The sequence below is a fragment of the Cryptomeria japonica genome, chromosome 11 (assembly GCF_030272615.1).
Source record: "Cryptomeria japonica chromosome 11, Sugi_1.0, whole genome shotgun sequence".
Classification (NCBI taxonomy): domain Eukaryota; kingdom Viridiplantae; phylum Streptophyta; class Pinopsida; order Cupressales; family Cupressaceae; genus Cryptomeria; species Cryptomeria japonica.
In genome coordinates, this window is record NC_081415.1 from 8,124,297 (window position 1) to 8,139,549 (window position 15,253).

Sequence of the window (15,253 nt, forward strand, 5' to 3'; positions counted from 1 at the left end):
ATATGAGAACTAAATCCCAACTAATTATTAAATTAGTTTAACACTAAGTCATTAAGGTGACTTCATTATAAAATATAAACATTAATTTTTCTAACAATTTTATACCATCTTGATTCATGCAACATATGAATTAAAAAATTAAACAACAAAACTAATTGTAATCTTATTCATCAATTGTAAACGGGAATACATATTTATAGCTACAAAATGACTTCAATTGCATCTACGAATTTGCTAACTATGTTGATATCCAATTGAAATTGACTAATAACAAATTGAACTGATGACAAAAAACATGATACCTCATTATACACTATCTAATTGTTAAATGTTAGAGTGTATATTCCAACAATATGTGCTTCATTCCTAAATATTCTTTGATATCTCACTCTTATGTTCTATATCCATAAGAAAACAACTTGTCATCCATGAATGTTATTAAAATACTCACAATAGCATTTTAGAGTAATGCAAGTGCACCTCTAGAAATACACCTATAAACACATTTAGTTTCTCAATAATATTAATGATTCTAATGAGTTCCAAAAAAGGAATGAGAATGAAAAGCAATAAAATATCTCTTGCACACAACACAAACACATAATAGTAATAAAGCATAGGCCACACAAAGTCTTATATTAAACGCAAGCGTGGAATTTCAAACTAACCATGCTGATGAAGTAAAAATTTGTTAATTTCTTAAAATTTCTTACTATTATTTTGTTTTGAAGCAATGATTCTAAATTGACAAAAGTTCATAGAGTTCTTTCCTTTACTACATGTTTGCTTATAATTTTGATGTAAATTTCATAAGTTAAATTTTTATTTAAAACTAAAAAGAAAAATTGGAAGTTACAATGTATTTATTGATTTCTTTTAAAAATAAAATTTATATCATAAAAAATATATTTAATAAAAATATTAGAATCTGTAATCTCAAAATGATTAAAATAATGTATGAAAGCAAACTAATACCTTCCTTCATATATTTTCAGATTTTTATTAGGAGAAACATACAATCATAATCCATAATAATAAAATTCTTCTAGAATATAATACAATTTGACAACATGAAATCAATATGAAGAAGAAGTATCCATTAACTTGATGAATTACTTAAATTTTTTATCATTAATAAAAAAATTTAAAAATGAAAAAATATAACAAGAATAAAATATATAGACATAAAATAAAATATTCTCTTAAGCCACTAAAAACTATATCACCAAAACTTGAAAATTACCCAAAAATGAATAAAACGATAATCTAAATTAACTATTTTTTATCCTTCAAAGCTTTTCGCTCATGGCGGGAAGACAGAAAATAGAAGCTGAAGGGTTTTTCGCTGACAGATTCACAGAGTTATTTGCAAACAAAATTTCTTAGCAGCAAAAAAATCGTTTTGCAAATCCTTCAATCAGCATGACCTGAAAGAGCTAACGCCAATATTGGTATAATCACCATGAAAATAAGTAGCTTCGCCAATTTTTTATGCTCTCATGAAAAGAGAAGGGAAATCCAGTTTATAGCGAATGCATTCCAACGAGTCAAAAATTTCAATGTATCCCTTGGCTGGGTGGTTATGCAAATGATATTTTGCTTTCAATCTTAATTTCTCTGGTGGGTTATGCAAATGATTTTTTGCTTTCAATCTTAATTTCTCTGGTAGGTTATGCAAATGATTTTTTGCTTTCATTCTTAACTTCCCCCTCATCCTTCACGTCCACCGTTAAGCATGCAGCATGCAAGAATGTAGTTTTTTACCATTAAAAGCAGGGCACTCTTTTGGAAACATTAGAAGATATGTATGCAGAATTTACTCCCTTCAACCTCGGTGCTTATTTTGAGGTGGACTGATTTTTTCTTTACCTATAAATGCAGCTTGAAAGTGAGAAATATGCATCGATTTTACTGGAATTGAAGACAAGGCATTTATTGCATTCTCCAAACATCCATGGCATCCTCTAGAATTTCTGGAAATAAAAGAACAAGATTTAGTAGCAGTTTTGGTTCTTCACCAGGTGCTGTATTTCACTCACCTTTTGGGGTTACCTACAGTATGGGATTTTTTTTTCCCTAGTGTTGAGAAACAGGTGTCTCAACCTTGCAGTTTTTTTCTGGAAAATTCCAGAATTTGTTTGAGGTAGTTTTCCACATGTTTATGCATTGGAAAATGGTTAGTGAGTTGTTAAAAATGAGTCTTGTCCATAGTAGAATATAGGTGGGCCATTTTTAGAGCCTTAATGACTCATTTTGTGACTTTTAAGAGGGTCTAAGCTAGGGGACAAAATTTTGGACGGGATTACTATTTTAACCTGGTTGTTTTTCCATTTTGGAAATGTAAATGTCAAAAATGGGCACCATGTGGCATGGTGGTTAAGCCCATGGTTTTGTAAAACGACAAGTGGTTTCCAGGTTGTAAAATCACTATAAAAGGAGAGCTTGGGGAGGAGTTTGATCAATATTGAGTTTTTTGCAAGACTGGATGCTAGAAGGAGTCTCTCTGAGTTCGAGTTGTGGTGATGCACTCCTGTAAGAACTTGCATTGCAAGTGTATTGTAATCAGCTTGATTTGATAATACATTGTGCGAGGGGTTTTTCTCCCAGAAGGGTTTCCCCACAGTAATCACTATGTTATGTGTTCATTGCTATTTTGTTTATGCTTTATTGTGCATTTCTTGATATCTTAGTGATATTTAAGTTGAAAGTTGCATAACCGTCCTCTCAAGATTAGCGTAGGAAGCGTTTCCGCACACCTTTGCTTCCTCACAAGTGGTATCAGAGCCTGGCCAGTTTTGGTTCTATTTGTTGGGTACAGGGTTTTTTGAGCTAATCAAGGTTTGAGTGGAAGCTTGTGCAGAGTTTTTCATTTCTGTGTTGCAGGATTGAAAAGATGGCAAGCATTTCAGGGAGGATTGATGTAGAGAATTTTTCTGGCACAAACTTTGAGATGTGGAAGCTGAAGATGGAAGATCTGTTGATTGATCAAGATCTATGGGTTGCGATTGATGAGAATAAGCATAGGCCCGTAGATCCGACTTTAGCTGCACAATATGATGTGACTGATAGAAAAGCTAAAGGTCTCATCAGATTGTGTCTTGCAGACTCTATTCTGATAAATGTCCATGAAGAATCTACCGCAAAGAAGCTTTGGAAGAAGCTACGTGAGGTCTACCAAGCGAAATCACTTGTGAACAAGATCTTCTTAAGGAAGAAATTGTATTCTTTGAGAATGGAAGAAGGTGGACGAATTTCTGAGCATCTGGAAAGCTTTAATATGTTGGTAACTCAGTTGACCTCTGTTGGGGTGCCAATGGATGAAGAAGAAAGATGCCAAATCTTGCTATGTTCATTGTCAGACTCATGGGATAGCCTTGTGATGGCCATAGGGAGCACTGCAGTCATCTTGAAGATGGAGGATGTTGTTGGTTCTCTACTTTCTGAGGAGATGAGAAGGAAGGTTTCTCTGAATGCCAAAGAGGCTCTGAGTGTTCAAGGAAGACCAAAAGAAAGAGGCAAGAATGAAAAGCAAAATGGTCGTTCTAAGTCCAAGAATAAGGGGAGATCAAAATCTCCCGGTAAGTCCAAGGTAATTTGCTGGAATTGTGGAAAGCCCAGACATTTCCAAAAGGACTGTAAAGAAGAAAAGAAGAAAAAGAAGAAGAAGCAAGATTCTAATTCTGAGTCCGAGAAGGAAGATGGAGATGCTTTCATCACAGCCTTGGCCGCTCATGCAGGTGACAATGCATGGTTAATAGACTCAGGTTCATCTTTCCACATGACTCCTAATAGAAACTGGTTTAGTAAGTATGAAAATTTTGATGGTGGTAAGGTGTATTTAGGTGATAACTCAGTACTTGATATTGTTGGTCATGGAAGTATTTGTGTGAAATTTCCAGATGGTAGAATTAGAAGATTTGATGGTGTCTTGCATATCCCGGGACTAGCAAGGAATTTGTTATCTGTTAGCAAGCTAATAGATGCGGGTGTGCATGTACAGTTTTTTGAAGCAGGTGTGAAAATGGTAAGAGGTGCTATGGTGATAGCAAGAGGAAGCAGATTGGGTATACTGTACCAGCTTGATGCATGCACAGTTGAGTGCAATAGTACTTCTGATAGGATTGTGAAAAAGATTACTCAGTTGGAAAAGGAGAGGGTTTCTCTTTCAACAGATGGTCGTGGTTTTTGGGTACCCAAGGGTGCTCTGTCTACCGAATCAAAGTTGCCTGCAGAGAAGACCATGTTATGGCACCAGAGACTTGGCCACATAGGTGAGAAGGGTCTACGGACCTTGAAAAATAAGAACCTTGTTGATGGGTTGAATGATTGCGATCTTGAATTTGATTTTTGTGAGCAGTGTATCTATGGTAAACAAAACCGCATTCAGTTTTACTCGAGTTCTCATAAGTCTTCATGTATTTTGGATCTAATCCATTTAGATGTATTTGGTCCAGTTGATGTTTCTTCTATTGGTAGATCAATTTATTATGTTTCTTTCATTGATGATTTCAGTAGAAGAACATGGGTTTATTTTCTTAGGAGTAAAACTGAAGTTTTCAGTCGTTTCAAAGAATTTAAAGCAATGGTTGAGTTGCAGACTAGAAAGAAAATAAATTGTTTGAGAACTAATAATGGCGGTGAATTTTGCTCCAATGATTTTGACACATTTTGTAAAAATTGTGGTATTAAAAGAGAGAAGACAACTCCGTATTCTCCACAACAGAATGGAGTTGCAGAAAGAATGAACAGGACCTTGATGGAGAAGGCTAGGAGTATGCTGAGTGGAGCTGGACTAAAACAAAAGTTCTGGGCTGAAGCTATAGCCACTACCTGCTACCTGATAAACAGGTCTCCTACATCAGCTCTTGTTGATAAGACGCCAATGGAAGCATGGTCGGGCCACAAGCCTTCACTTAGACATCTGAGAGTGTTTGGTTGCGAAGCATATGCTCATGTGCCAAAGGAGAAGCGGACAAAATTGGACAACAAAGCTGTTAAATGTATTTTCATCGGATACAGTTATGGTGTAAAAGCATACAAGCTTTGGAATCCTATTGAACAAAAGGTATCTTATTCAAGAAGTGTTATTTTTAGAGAAACTAAGCCTTCTTCTATGACAGTGCAGCCAGAACAAAAGAAAGATGTGATTCAACTACCTTCTACACCGAAGAAAGTTGAATCGAGGACCTTAGAAAGACAAGAAGTCGAGGAGAGCTCTATGAGTTCTGAATCATCAGAGGAAGAAGAGGTACCTGAAGCTGAACCTGGACCAGATCTTGCTCGAAGGTCTACTAGACAAAGGAAACCACCTGAAAGGTATGGGTATTCTCCTGATGATTAGAGATGCATATTTGCATTGAATGCTAACATTGATGAACCAAGATCTGTAGAAGAGGCTCTTGGTATGGATGATTCAGAGTCCTGGAAAATAGCCATGGATGAAGAAATGGCAGCTCTTAAGAGGAATGAAACATGGGACCTTGTACCATTGCCTGAAGGACGAAAGCCTATTGGTTGTAAATGGGTGTTCAAAAAGAAGATGGGTTCAGATGGAAGCATTGAGAAGTATAAAGCACGTTTGGTTGCAAAAGGTTACTCTCAGGTTGAGGGAGTAGATTATGGAGAGATTTTTTCTCCAGTAGCCAAAATGACATCCATTAGATTTTTACTTTCTATTGCAGTAGCCTATGATCTAGAGATCGAGCAAATGGATGTGAAAACAACTTTCCTTCATGGAGATTTGGAGGAAGAAATTTACATGGCACAGCTAGAGCACTATGTGATGAAAGGTAAAAGTCATTTGGTCTGTAAGTTGAAGAGATCCTTGTATGGTTTAAAACAGAGTCCTAGGATGTGGTACCAAAAGTTTGATACATATGTGTTGAGTTTGGGATTTGTGTGATCTAAATCTGACCACTGTATATATTTTAAATCTGATGGTGATTGTTTCTTGGTCATTGCCCTGTATGTCGATGACATGTTGTTTATTGGCAAAGAAAAAGGTTTGATTGCAGAGTTAAAATCTCAGCTCTCGATAAAGTTTGAAATGAAAGATCTTGGTGCAGCTAGCACATTCTGGGAATGGAGATTGTAAGAGATAGACAAAACAGAAAGCTTTGGCTAGGCCAGAGCAAGTATGTTGGTACTATTTTGAAAAGATTCAATATGCAAGATTCAAGACCATTGAGTGTTCCTATTACAATGGGAACAAACCTTTCTAGTTCACAGTGTCCTACATCCCCATTGGAGATGGAAGAGATGAGTCAAGTACCATATCAAAGTGTTGTTGGAAGTTTGATGTATGCTATGGTCTGTACAAGACCAGACATTGTCCAAACAGTGGGAGTTCTTTCTCATTATATGTCTAATCTAGAAAGAGCACATTGGGATACAGTAAAAGGAGTTTTCAGATACTTGAGGGGTACTTCAGAGTACTCGATATGTTTTCATGGAACAGGAAATGAGCATTCCTTAGATATTCGAGGCTATGTGGATTCAAACTGGGCCGGTGATGTTGATAGAAGAAGATCCACCCATGCATATGTGTTTACATTATTCGGTGGTGCAATCAGTTGGATGAGCAAGCGACAGGCTGTGGTCGCTTTGTCCACTACTGAGGCAGAATATATGGCAGCTACTCATGCTTGTAAGGAAGCCATCTAGCTAAAGAGATTGTGTTCAGATATAGAGTTTAAACAAGGTGCAGTGACAATTTACAGTGACAGTAAGAGTGCAATCTGCCTAGCGAAGAACCCTACTTTTCATGCCAGGACCAAGCACATTAATGTACAATATCATTTTGTGAGAGATATGATTGAGGATGGCAAGGTGAAGCTGGAAAAGGTAGAAACTTTGGTGAATGTTGCTGATGCATTAACTAAGCCTGTGAGCACAAAGAAATTCAGATGGTGTTCAGAGTCTATGGGCCTCTCGGCCCCTAGCAATTAAGTCCATGATATTTTGGATCCCCTAACTCTTGCAAGGTGTTCGACAAGTGGGAGAATGTTAAGAAACATGTGTCTCAACCTTGCAGTCTTTTTTTGGAAAATTCTAGAATTTGTTTGAGGTAGTTTTCCACATGTTTATGCATTGGAAAATGGTTAGTGAGTTGTTAAAAATGAGTCTTGTCCATAGTAGAATATAGGTGGGCCATTTTTAGAGCCTTAATGACTCATTTTGTGACTTTTAAGAGGGTCTAAGCTAGGGGACAAAATTATGGACGGGATTACTATTTTAACTTGGTTGTTTTTCCATTTTGAAAATGTAAATGTCAAAAATGGGCACCATGTGGCATGGTGGTTAAGCCCATGGTTTTGTAAAACCACAAGTGGTTTCCAAGTTGTAAAATCACTATAAAAGGAGAGCTTGGGGAGGAGTTTGATCAATATTGAGTTTTTTGCAAAACTGGATGCTAGAAGGAGTCTCTCTGAGTTCGAGTTGTGGTGATGCGCCCCTGTAAGAACTTGCATTGCAAGTGTATTGTAAACAGCTTGATTTGATAATACATTGTGCGAAGGGTTTTTCTCCCAAAAGGGTTTCCCCACGGTAATCACTATGTTATGTGTTCATTGCTATTTTGTTTATGCTTTATTGTGCATTTCTTGATATCTTAGTAATATTTAAGTTGAAAGTTGCATAACCGTCCTCTCAATATTAGCATAGGAAGCGTTTCCGCACACCTTTGCTTCCTCACACCTAGATTGTTGGTTTATAGTTGAATTCTTGGATGTGAAGTTAATTTTTTGAGGGACTGATTTTCGGTTTTTTTGCATGGGTTTGAGTGAAATTGAATCGATTAGTTGTCTGCTTATTTTTGGGGAAAGTTGGTCAGTACGTGGACTATTTGTGGAAGAGAATTTAAGAATGTTTTGAATCTGCTCATGGGTTGTTCTTTTTATTTTTGATGAACAGCATTTGGGCAACCGGGCTCCAGTTCTTTTGGGCAACCTGGCTCCAGTTCTTTTGGGTCACAACCAACTTTTGGACAACAAAATAGTGCAGTTAATAATTCTTTTGCAGCAAGGCCTTTCCGGACTACAAGTCCTTTTGGTCCACAGACTGGAAGTACATTGTTTGGGGGCAATTCCAATGACATTTTTGGAGCATCACCAAGTCCCTCACTTGTATTTGGAGTATTTGGGTCACCAAAGCATGCTCAATCAAGTCCTTTCGAAACTAATTCTGAAATACAACCAGCTTTTGGTCGTAACAGGGCAACTCCTCAATCGGCTCCAGCAACATCGAGTAGCCCTGGATTTGGCCATTTTGCATCAGCTTCAGCTCCAATTGGATTTAGCAGTTTTGCATCGGCTCCTATTTTTGGTGCAACATCTACTCCAGCAACATCGAGTAGCCCTGGATTCAGCAGTTTTGCATCGGCTTCGACTCCGTCTCCGACTCCGTTAATTGATTTGGTAGTTTCGCATCGGCTCGAGCTCCTGGCAGTTTTGCATCGGCTTCAACTCCGATTGGATTTAGCAGTTTTGCATCGGCTCCTACTTTTGGTGCAAAATCTACTCCAGCAATTGGATTTGGCATTTTTGCATCGGCCCCTGCATCGACTCCAACATTTGGGAGTAACCCATCATTTTCTTCTTTCGGTAAGCATGAGTTTTTGTGTGCTCAAATATGTTTTAACTCAATATATGTGCTAATCTTGAATGATCCATGTCTGTAAACATTATTGTTGTTATTATTTAATATTGACTATGCAAAAGCCACTCTTAAACTAATCAGTTGTATATTGCAGGTGGGCCAAATCTAGGAAGTCAACAAACTGCGGGTGGTCTTTTTTCTCAGCCAACACAATCTAGCCTCATCACCATCTTCTACCTCTCCTTTTGGCACATCGAGTCCTCCAGTGTTTGGTGATACCCCTGTTAGCCAATCTTCTAACTTTAGATCCTTATTTGGTTCAACTCCATCATTAAGGCCAAGTCTTGCATTTGAATCAAGTACCTCCTTTGGAAATAATCAATCATCTACACCTATTTTTAGCCAAAATACTCCAGCCTTTGGCCAATCCCAACAAGCATTTGGCGAGTCCACACCAGCATTTGGAACCACCTTTAGTTCTTCATTAGGTAATGCATTTGAACCATCAACAACACCGCCAAGTTCTCCAGCATTTGGTGCTGCCTCTTTTGGCCAATTTTCTCAACCCATATCTTTATTTGGTTCAACTCCATCATTAGGGTCAAGTCCTGCTTTTGGATCAAGTACTCCTTTTGGAAACACTTGGTTCCAATTTTCTACACCTGCTTTTGGCCAGACTATACCAGCCTTTGGCCAGTCCCAACCAGCAATTGGTCAACCAACACCAGCATTTGGTGCTACCTCTTTTGGCCAATCTTCTGAGCCTAGATCTTTATTTGGTTCAACTCCATCATTAGGGTCAAATCCTGCATTTGGATCAAATACCCCATTTGGAAACACTCAATCATGCGGACTGTTCCAATCTGCTACACCTGCTTTTGGCCAGACTATGCCAGCCTTTGGCCAGTCCACACCAACATTTGGCAAATCCACGGCAACATTTGAAATCTTTGGTAGAACCTTTGGTTCTTCATCAAGTGGTGCATTTGGATCATCAACTACATCAGCATTTGGGAGTAACTTATAATTTGGATGTACTCCATCTTCTTTTGGTAAGCCTTGTTTTTTCTATGCTCCTATATGTTGTAATTCAATATATGTATCAATTTTTTAACGATACACAAGTGTAAACATTTTTTTGGCTTTTGATCTAATTTTTATATTATTTATTAATGTCATGCTGAATGTTAGCCTGTATACATCCCTTAGGAGTTCAACTTACGATATTTGGATCATGAGATTTGACATGTTTTTTCTTGTGGATTCAATTAGTTGCTTCCAGTTTTTTGGATGCTGCATCAATTCCATCGTTTGGGCAGACCACCTTTGGACAACAGTGAGATTCTATGACTATTGTCTTACTTGAATTGCTTAGGAAAATCAATTATGAAACAAAGGCTACTTATTCTCATCTTCTCTTGTTACAGTGCTCAGAACATGATAGTTATGGTACCACCACCGGTTAGTAATCCTTTTGGCCCACCAATGTCTCAGATGTCTATTGTCCGGAGTGCAGGATCTGCTCCACGTATTCAGTATGGAATATCTAGCATGCCTGTAAGCATGGAATCAATGATTTTAATAGATTTGTTGCATATATATTATTTTGATTTAAAACACTATGCATTGCTAAATGATTACGTTTGTAGGTTAATGAAAAACCTCTTCATGTAAAGACAACACCACTGCGGAGTGCAAGATCTGCTCCACGTATTCAATATGGAATATCTAGCATGCCTGTAAGCACGGAACCAATCATTTTAGTAGATTTGTTGCATATATATTATTTTGATTTGAGTTAATGAAAAACCTGTTCATATAAAGACAACACCACTGTCCACTACACCTCGTATAGCTCCAAGGCCAAGAATCCCCATGCATTCACGAAGATATAATCCTAAAAAGAATACTCCCAAGGTAAAATAATTTGAATCACAAATATTTTTAGTTTACCATTCGATTCTATATTTTGTTTTTAAATTTTAAATTTAACCTTTTGCTATTTTTTCTTGCTGCAACACAGGTATCATTTTTGGATCATATTGAAGAAGCAACAAACATTCCAGATGCCATGTTCTCCATCCCTAGGGAAAATCCCAGGGCATTATTTATTCAACCGTCTGAACAATCTTCTCCCTCTATGGTGCTCAAGCCAGCTATAAACTTTAAGGAAGTGGCTGTGCCTATTAATGATCATGGTTAGCCCTTTTTGTCTACGCTTTTTGTCTTGAATTAGAAGAATAAATTTGATCAATCAAATCAGAGCTCATTAATTGGTAGTGCCTTGGCTCTTATTTTTTATTTGTAAAATTTATGATTTCGCCATTGTTCTAGGTTTCACCTTCAAATTTTGATGTATGCAGGTTTGTTTCTCTTTTCTAATGTCCTTGCAATACATTAAATAAATTAACCAATTATGCATGCTTTATTCACCCTAAGTGTTGCAATCATCATGCACCAATACTCTTCGACACAGGTGCAAGACAGTTCGCATTCTTAGAACTCCTTGCATGTTTAGGATAGAACTCCTCACTCTTAACCCCAAAACATTAGATGCTTGGCCTAATTATATTTGCAATGTTTCAATATTTAAACCCTTTAGAATTCTTCCATACATTAAGAGGGAAATGAACATTCATGGATATTTACTCACCTAATTACTACCAATATTCTAATAAAATGTTTGGTTGTGCACTTGACATTACTCCACCTAATGAATTATCACATCACACTGTTTAAATTTATGTCATCATGTGTTTTCTACGCCACCCACATGAATGTGTTTCAGCTTTGAGTCTTTAAACCCTTAACACAAAAAACTTGAATTGAGTCTTGTGCTTCAATAGAGTGAATTGTTCACCAATTTTCCATGTGAGACATTTCAAAGTTTCTACTACTCACCACATTCTTTCTCAATTTAAGGAAATCTCCTTGCTACTTCTATGAATACTCCTATCAACAATAAATTCAGAGATAAATAATTTTTTAAATTGAATTATTGTATTTATTTTAAAAATAAAATTAGTAATAAGGATTTGTCATCTGGTTATTTATTGACAAATACTGTAATTCAAAAAAAGTTATATAGATATAATTTTCTTTTCTTGTATTAAAGATACAAGAACTTGAACATCAATAATGAACTTACTTTTCCATGTAATTAATTTTTATTTTCACATATGTTTTCTGTTGACCAATCAATCTAAATTGCATTTCTCACCTGTTTAATTGGTGCGTCAAAGTGGAAATAAACAATATTCTTGAATTGACTTATCTCAATTTTTTTGTGAGGTCCATGGTTTACCATACAATCAATTGTCAAATTTAGTTCAAAGACCTAGAGGAAATTTTATGAAGTTGCCAGTAAGGAAAAGGGAAAGTGACGACAAAGGATTAGAATGATATGTGTGAGCAAATAATTCCAAGATCAAAATAAAAATATAGTTTTCTTTTTATATTCTGTACAGTGGATGTTTATGCACAAAAAGAAAAAACTTTGATCCCAATGGTCAGTCAATTTTAGGGGAATGTTATTTCATACATAAACTGCATGGTTTGTATGTATTGAAACTACTATGGTTGGGGTTTGGACTAGAAGTTTTCGTTCCTTTTTTCATTGTAATCATCACTACAGGCTGCCTTGAACTGAGGAATAGGTATGAAGTTATGTATTACCAGCTGTTGGACTCGTGTTTGAAAATCATTTTGAATTTTCTTTTGAGATTTTTCTTTTATGTTGATCTGTGTTGAGGCAATGATAGTTGAAAAAGTTTGCATTTTTGTTTCAATTGTTTGATTGGTACACAAGTCATATTTGGCATATTATGGCCTTAGTACTACAACAGTTTCTATACCTTAAAAAATTAACTTGTAAAAATAGGAAAAGATAGCTGCTTTTATTGATGAGAAACAGAATTAGTTTAGGATACTTGGAATTACTATCTGATGCATTTCGTTTGCATTTTCAGGAACAATGGGACAAGATGGCAATCTGACACGGTTAATTGAAAATGATGCATCTGCACAAGAACCTAAAAGTATGTTTTTAAACCTTAATAGATAAAGTACAACTTTTTGTGATCAGATGCAAAGTTGTATATTGAGGTATTTCTCAGCACTAGAGATTTGTTGTTTTCGAGATGCGAAAAAAAATTCGCCAGGTGCTATCAAGGATGCAAACATTCAGAACAATTTGCTGTCCTCTAAGCTAGTTGATGGTCCTGTAAAATCATCTTTCAGACAGAATAGTTCTAATCAGAAGCAAGATCACAGAGGAAGTGATTATATATCATTATCTGGTCATAGAGCTGGTGAAGCTGCTGTTTTTTGTGCGCATGGTGCAAATATTGAAGCACTCATGCCCAAACTTGGACATTCTGACTACTATACTGAACCAAAGATACAAGAACTAGCAGCAAAAGAACGTGCTGAACCAGGTTATTGCCAACGGGCGAAGGACTTTGTTGTTGGAAGGAAAGGCTACGATTCTATTAAGTTTTTTGGAGAAAGTGATGTTAGGCAGCTGGATTTAGATAGTATAATTCAATTTAACGAGTGTAAGATTTCTGTGTATGAAAAGCATGAAAGTAAAATACCACCAGTCGGACAGGGCCTTAATAAACCGGCAGAGATAACCCTGTTAAATGTTAAGTGTGTTGACAAGAAGACAGGTCAACATTGTACAGAGGTTGTGGTAGTAGACGAATTTGAGAGAAAGTTGAAAAGGATAACTGAAAAGAAAGGGGCAGAATTTATGTCATACAATGCTATTAAAGAAGAATTTAAATTCCGTGTCAAACATTTCATACCAACTCCAGGACAGGGCCTTAGTAAATCGGCAGAGATGACCTTGTTAAATGTTGAAAGTGTTGATCAGCATTGTACGAAGGGTGTGGAAGTGGACAAATCTAAGAAACGGCTGAAAAGAAAAACTGAAGACTTCTTGGGGGAAGAATTTATGTCAGACAATGCTATTGAAGCAGAATGTAAATCCCGTGTGAAACATTTCATACCAACTCCAGGACAGGGCCTTAGTAAACCGGCAGACATGACCTTGTTAAATGTTAAAAGTGTTGATCAGCATTGTATGAAGGGTGTGGAAGTGGAAAAATATGAGAAAAGGCTGAAAAGAAAAACGGAAGACCTCGGGGAAGAATTTATGTCAGATAATGCTATTGAAGCAGAACGTAAATCCCGTCTGAAACGTTGTAGTCAGCAAGGTCTTGATGAATCTGGGTTCTGGAAGATGTGGAGAAATTTGAGAGAATTCTCAATGGAATATCTCAAGAGCAATGTATGCAATTGATGTTATACACTGTGTGGTGAAGTAAAATGATGAACTTTCTGTGGAGAAAACTGTATGAACAGTCTCAGCTATTGAGGATCACAAGGATATGAAGCAAGGATCAAACTGTTTAGTTTCTGGCAGCTCAACCCTTTAAATGTAGTTTTATGCTGTGTTAAATGTTTATTGCTATATTCAAACATTTTGGGTTACCATTATGACCATCCTTTGATTTATTCTGTCAAAAACATTTTTATGCCTTTCCTATATGCTTCCACATTTTGTAATCATGTCTACTAGGGCAAATGTATTGTAAGGTTTCATAATATTTTGATGGATGTCCATACACGATCCCAAATATTACAATTGTTATAGGTTGCATGGATAATGGCAAAGGGTGAGTGTTTGGCTTTCACCTCTTGATTTCATTTCCTAGAATCCTTTTACAGCCTTTTCAAATAGACCCATTTTATGCATAATCTGCTATCGTTGTCTTCGTTGATACCATAATATTTGAGGTGTGTTATTATTCCATTTGCAGGCTTTGACTATGCTTCCTCCTTTTGCATATATGTTAGTCAGGGCAATTAAAAATTATTTAAACTTTATTCTAGACTTTATTTATCAACACATGCATGGCATAGATTTAGGATCTGCCACTCGCATTTGCATAAAAGTTTCTAAAGCCCATTCAATGAATCCATTTTGTGCATATCCTGCAAACATTTCATTCCCAGAGATGACATCTCTTTCAGGCTTTCTATCAAACTGTTTATCTGCCATTCACGTTTTCTCAAAGGTTTCGAAATCATTATCAAGACATGTCTTTCATTCATATTGTGCAATTATTGCCTTCATTAGACCACAGTTTTTTGAGGCATTCTGTCTAACAGTTCACATGCCTAGTCTATGCTTTTACATCTTAATTTTGAAAGTGCAAGAGACAATATAACGGTGCAAAATAAATATGATGCACAATTTGAAGATGTTCTGACTACTAATATTCACTATATGTGAAGATACTTTGGCAGCCATTTCAATTACAGTGACAACAAAATACTAAATTAAAATGCATAATTCTCTGTCATGCTTCCCCTGTTCCATGTCATCTTATTCTCTGTTAAATTGTATTCCCCCTTTCAACTTCTTTTCTGCCAATCTTGTTAGAAGAAGAATCTAAGAATAACTATAGAGCTATGTTTGCACAATGCAGGGTTACGATGAGGATATTGGGTGTCTTTCAACTCAGATTCTTTCTCCTTTTAGACTCTCTATAAAGGTGGAAGGATGAACCTATGAATTTCTAACACTTCAGTTAGAGAAAAATTCTTTCAAGGGCAAATGATTTGTAGAAGTAGTTTTAGCACACTTTTG

At 36.4% G+C, this 15,253-nt stretch overlaps 2 protein-coding genes across 4 annotated transcripts; both read left to right on the forward strand.

Moving 5' to 3' along the window:
- Window positions 1-1,308: 1,308 nt before the first annotated feature.
- On the forward strand, window positions 1,309-12,678 carry LOC131050720 (nuclear pore complex protein NUP98B). Of its 3 annotated transcripts, XM_059214277.1 has the most exons (10): window positions 1,309-1,620; window positions 1,882-2,021; window positions 7,912-8,600; window positions 8,750-9,647; window positions 9,868-9,931; window positions 10,023-10,152; window positions 10,245-10,334; window positions 10,420-10,512; window positions 10,619-10,793; window positions 12,564-12,678. In XM_059214277.1, exons 6-10 carry the CDS (start codon window positions 10,033-10,035, stop codon window positions 12,656-12,658), a joined length of 573 nt encoding a protein of 190 aa, XP_059070260.1. In that variant the 5' UTR covers window positions 1,309-1,620; window positions 1,882-2,021; window positions 7,912-8,600; window positions 8,750-9,647; window positions 9,868-9,931; window positions 10,023-10,032; the 3' UTR covers window positions 12,659-12,678. The 3 variants fall into 3 exon arrangements, 2 of the variants coding, with proteins under 2 accessions (XP_059070260.1, XP_059070261.1); XM_059214278.1 differs by lacking the exons at window positions 1,309-1,620; window positions 1,882-2,021 and adding an exon at window positions 7,411-7,545; XR_009359529.1 differs by lacking the exons at window positions 10,023-10,152; window positions 10,245-10,334; window positions 10,420-10,512; window positions 10,619-10,793; window positions 12,564-12,678 and having other exon boundaries at window positions 1,309-2,021; window positions 9,868-10,006.
- A 1-nt stretch (window position 12,679) lies between these two features.
- Window positions 12,680-14,337, forward strand: LOC131855948 (nuclear pore complex protein NUP98B-like). The gene has a single exon (XM_059214276.1). The coding sequence runs from the start codon at window positions 12,680-12,682 to the stop codon at window positions 13,898-13,900; it is 1,221 nt and encodes a 406-aa protein (XP_059070259.1). The 3' UTR covers window positions 13,901-14,337.
- The last annotated feature ends 916 nt before the right edge of the window (window positions 14,338-15,253 follow it).

Excerpts from the sequence above, each read along its gene's own strand:
- LOC131050720 (XM_059214277.1), top strand. The coding sequence starts at position 10,033 with ATGATAGTTATGGTACCACCACCGGTTAGTAATCCTTTTGGCCCACCA. Across the intron at positions 10,153-10,244 it reads ATGGAATATCTAGCATGCCT|GTTAATGAAAAACCTCTTCA; the intron begins GTAAGCATGGAA and ends TTACGTTTGTAG. Across the intron at positions 10,794-12,563 it reads TGTGCCTATTAATGATCATG|GAACAATGGGACAAGATGGC; the intron begins GTTAGCCCTTTT and ends TTGCATTTTCAG.
- LOC131855948 (XM_059214276.1), top strand. The coding sequence starts at position 12,680 with ATGCAAAGTTGTATATTGAGGTATTTCTCAGCACTAGAGATTTGTTGT.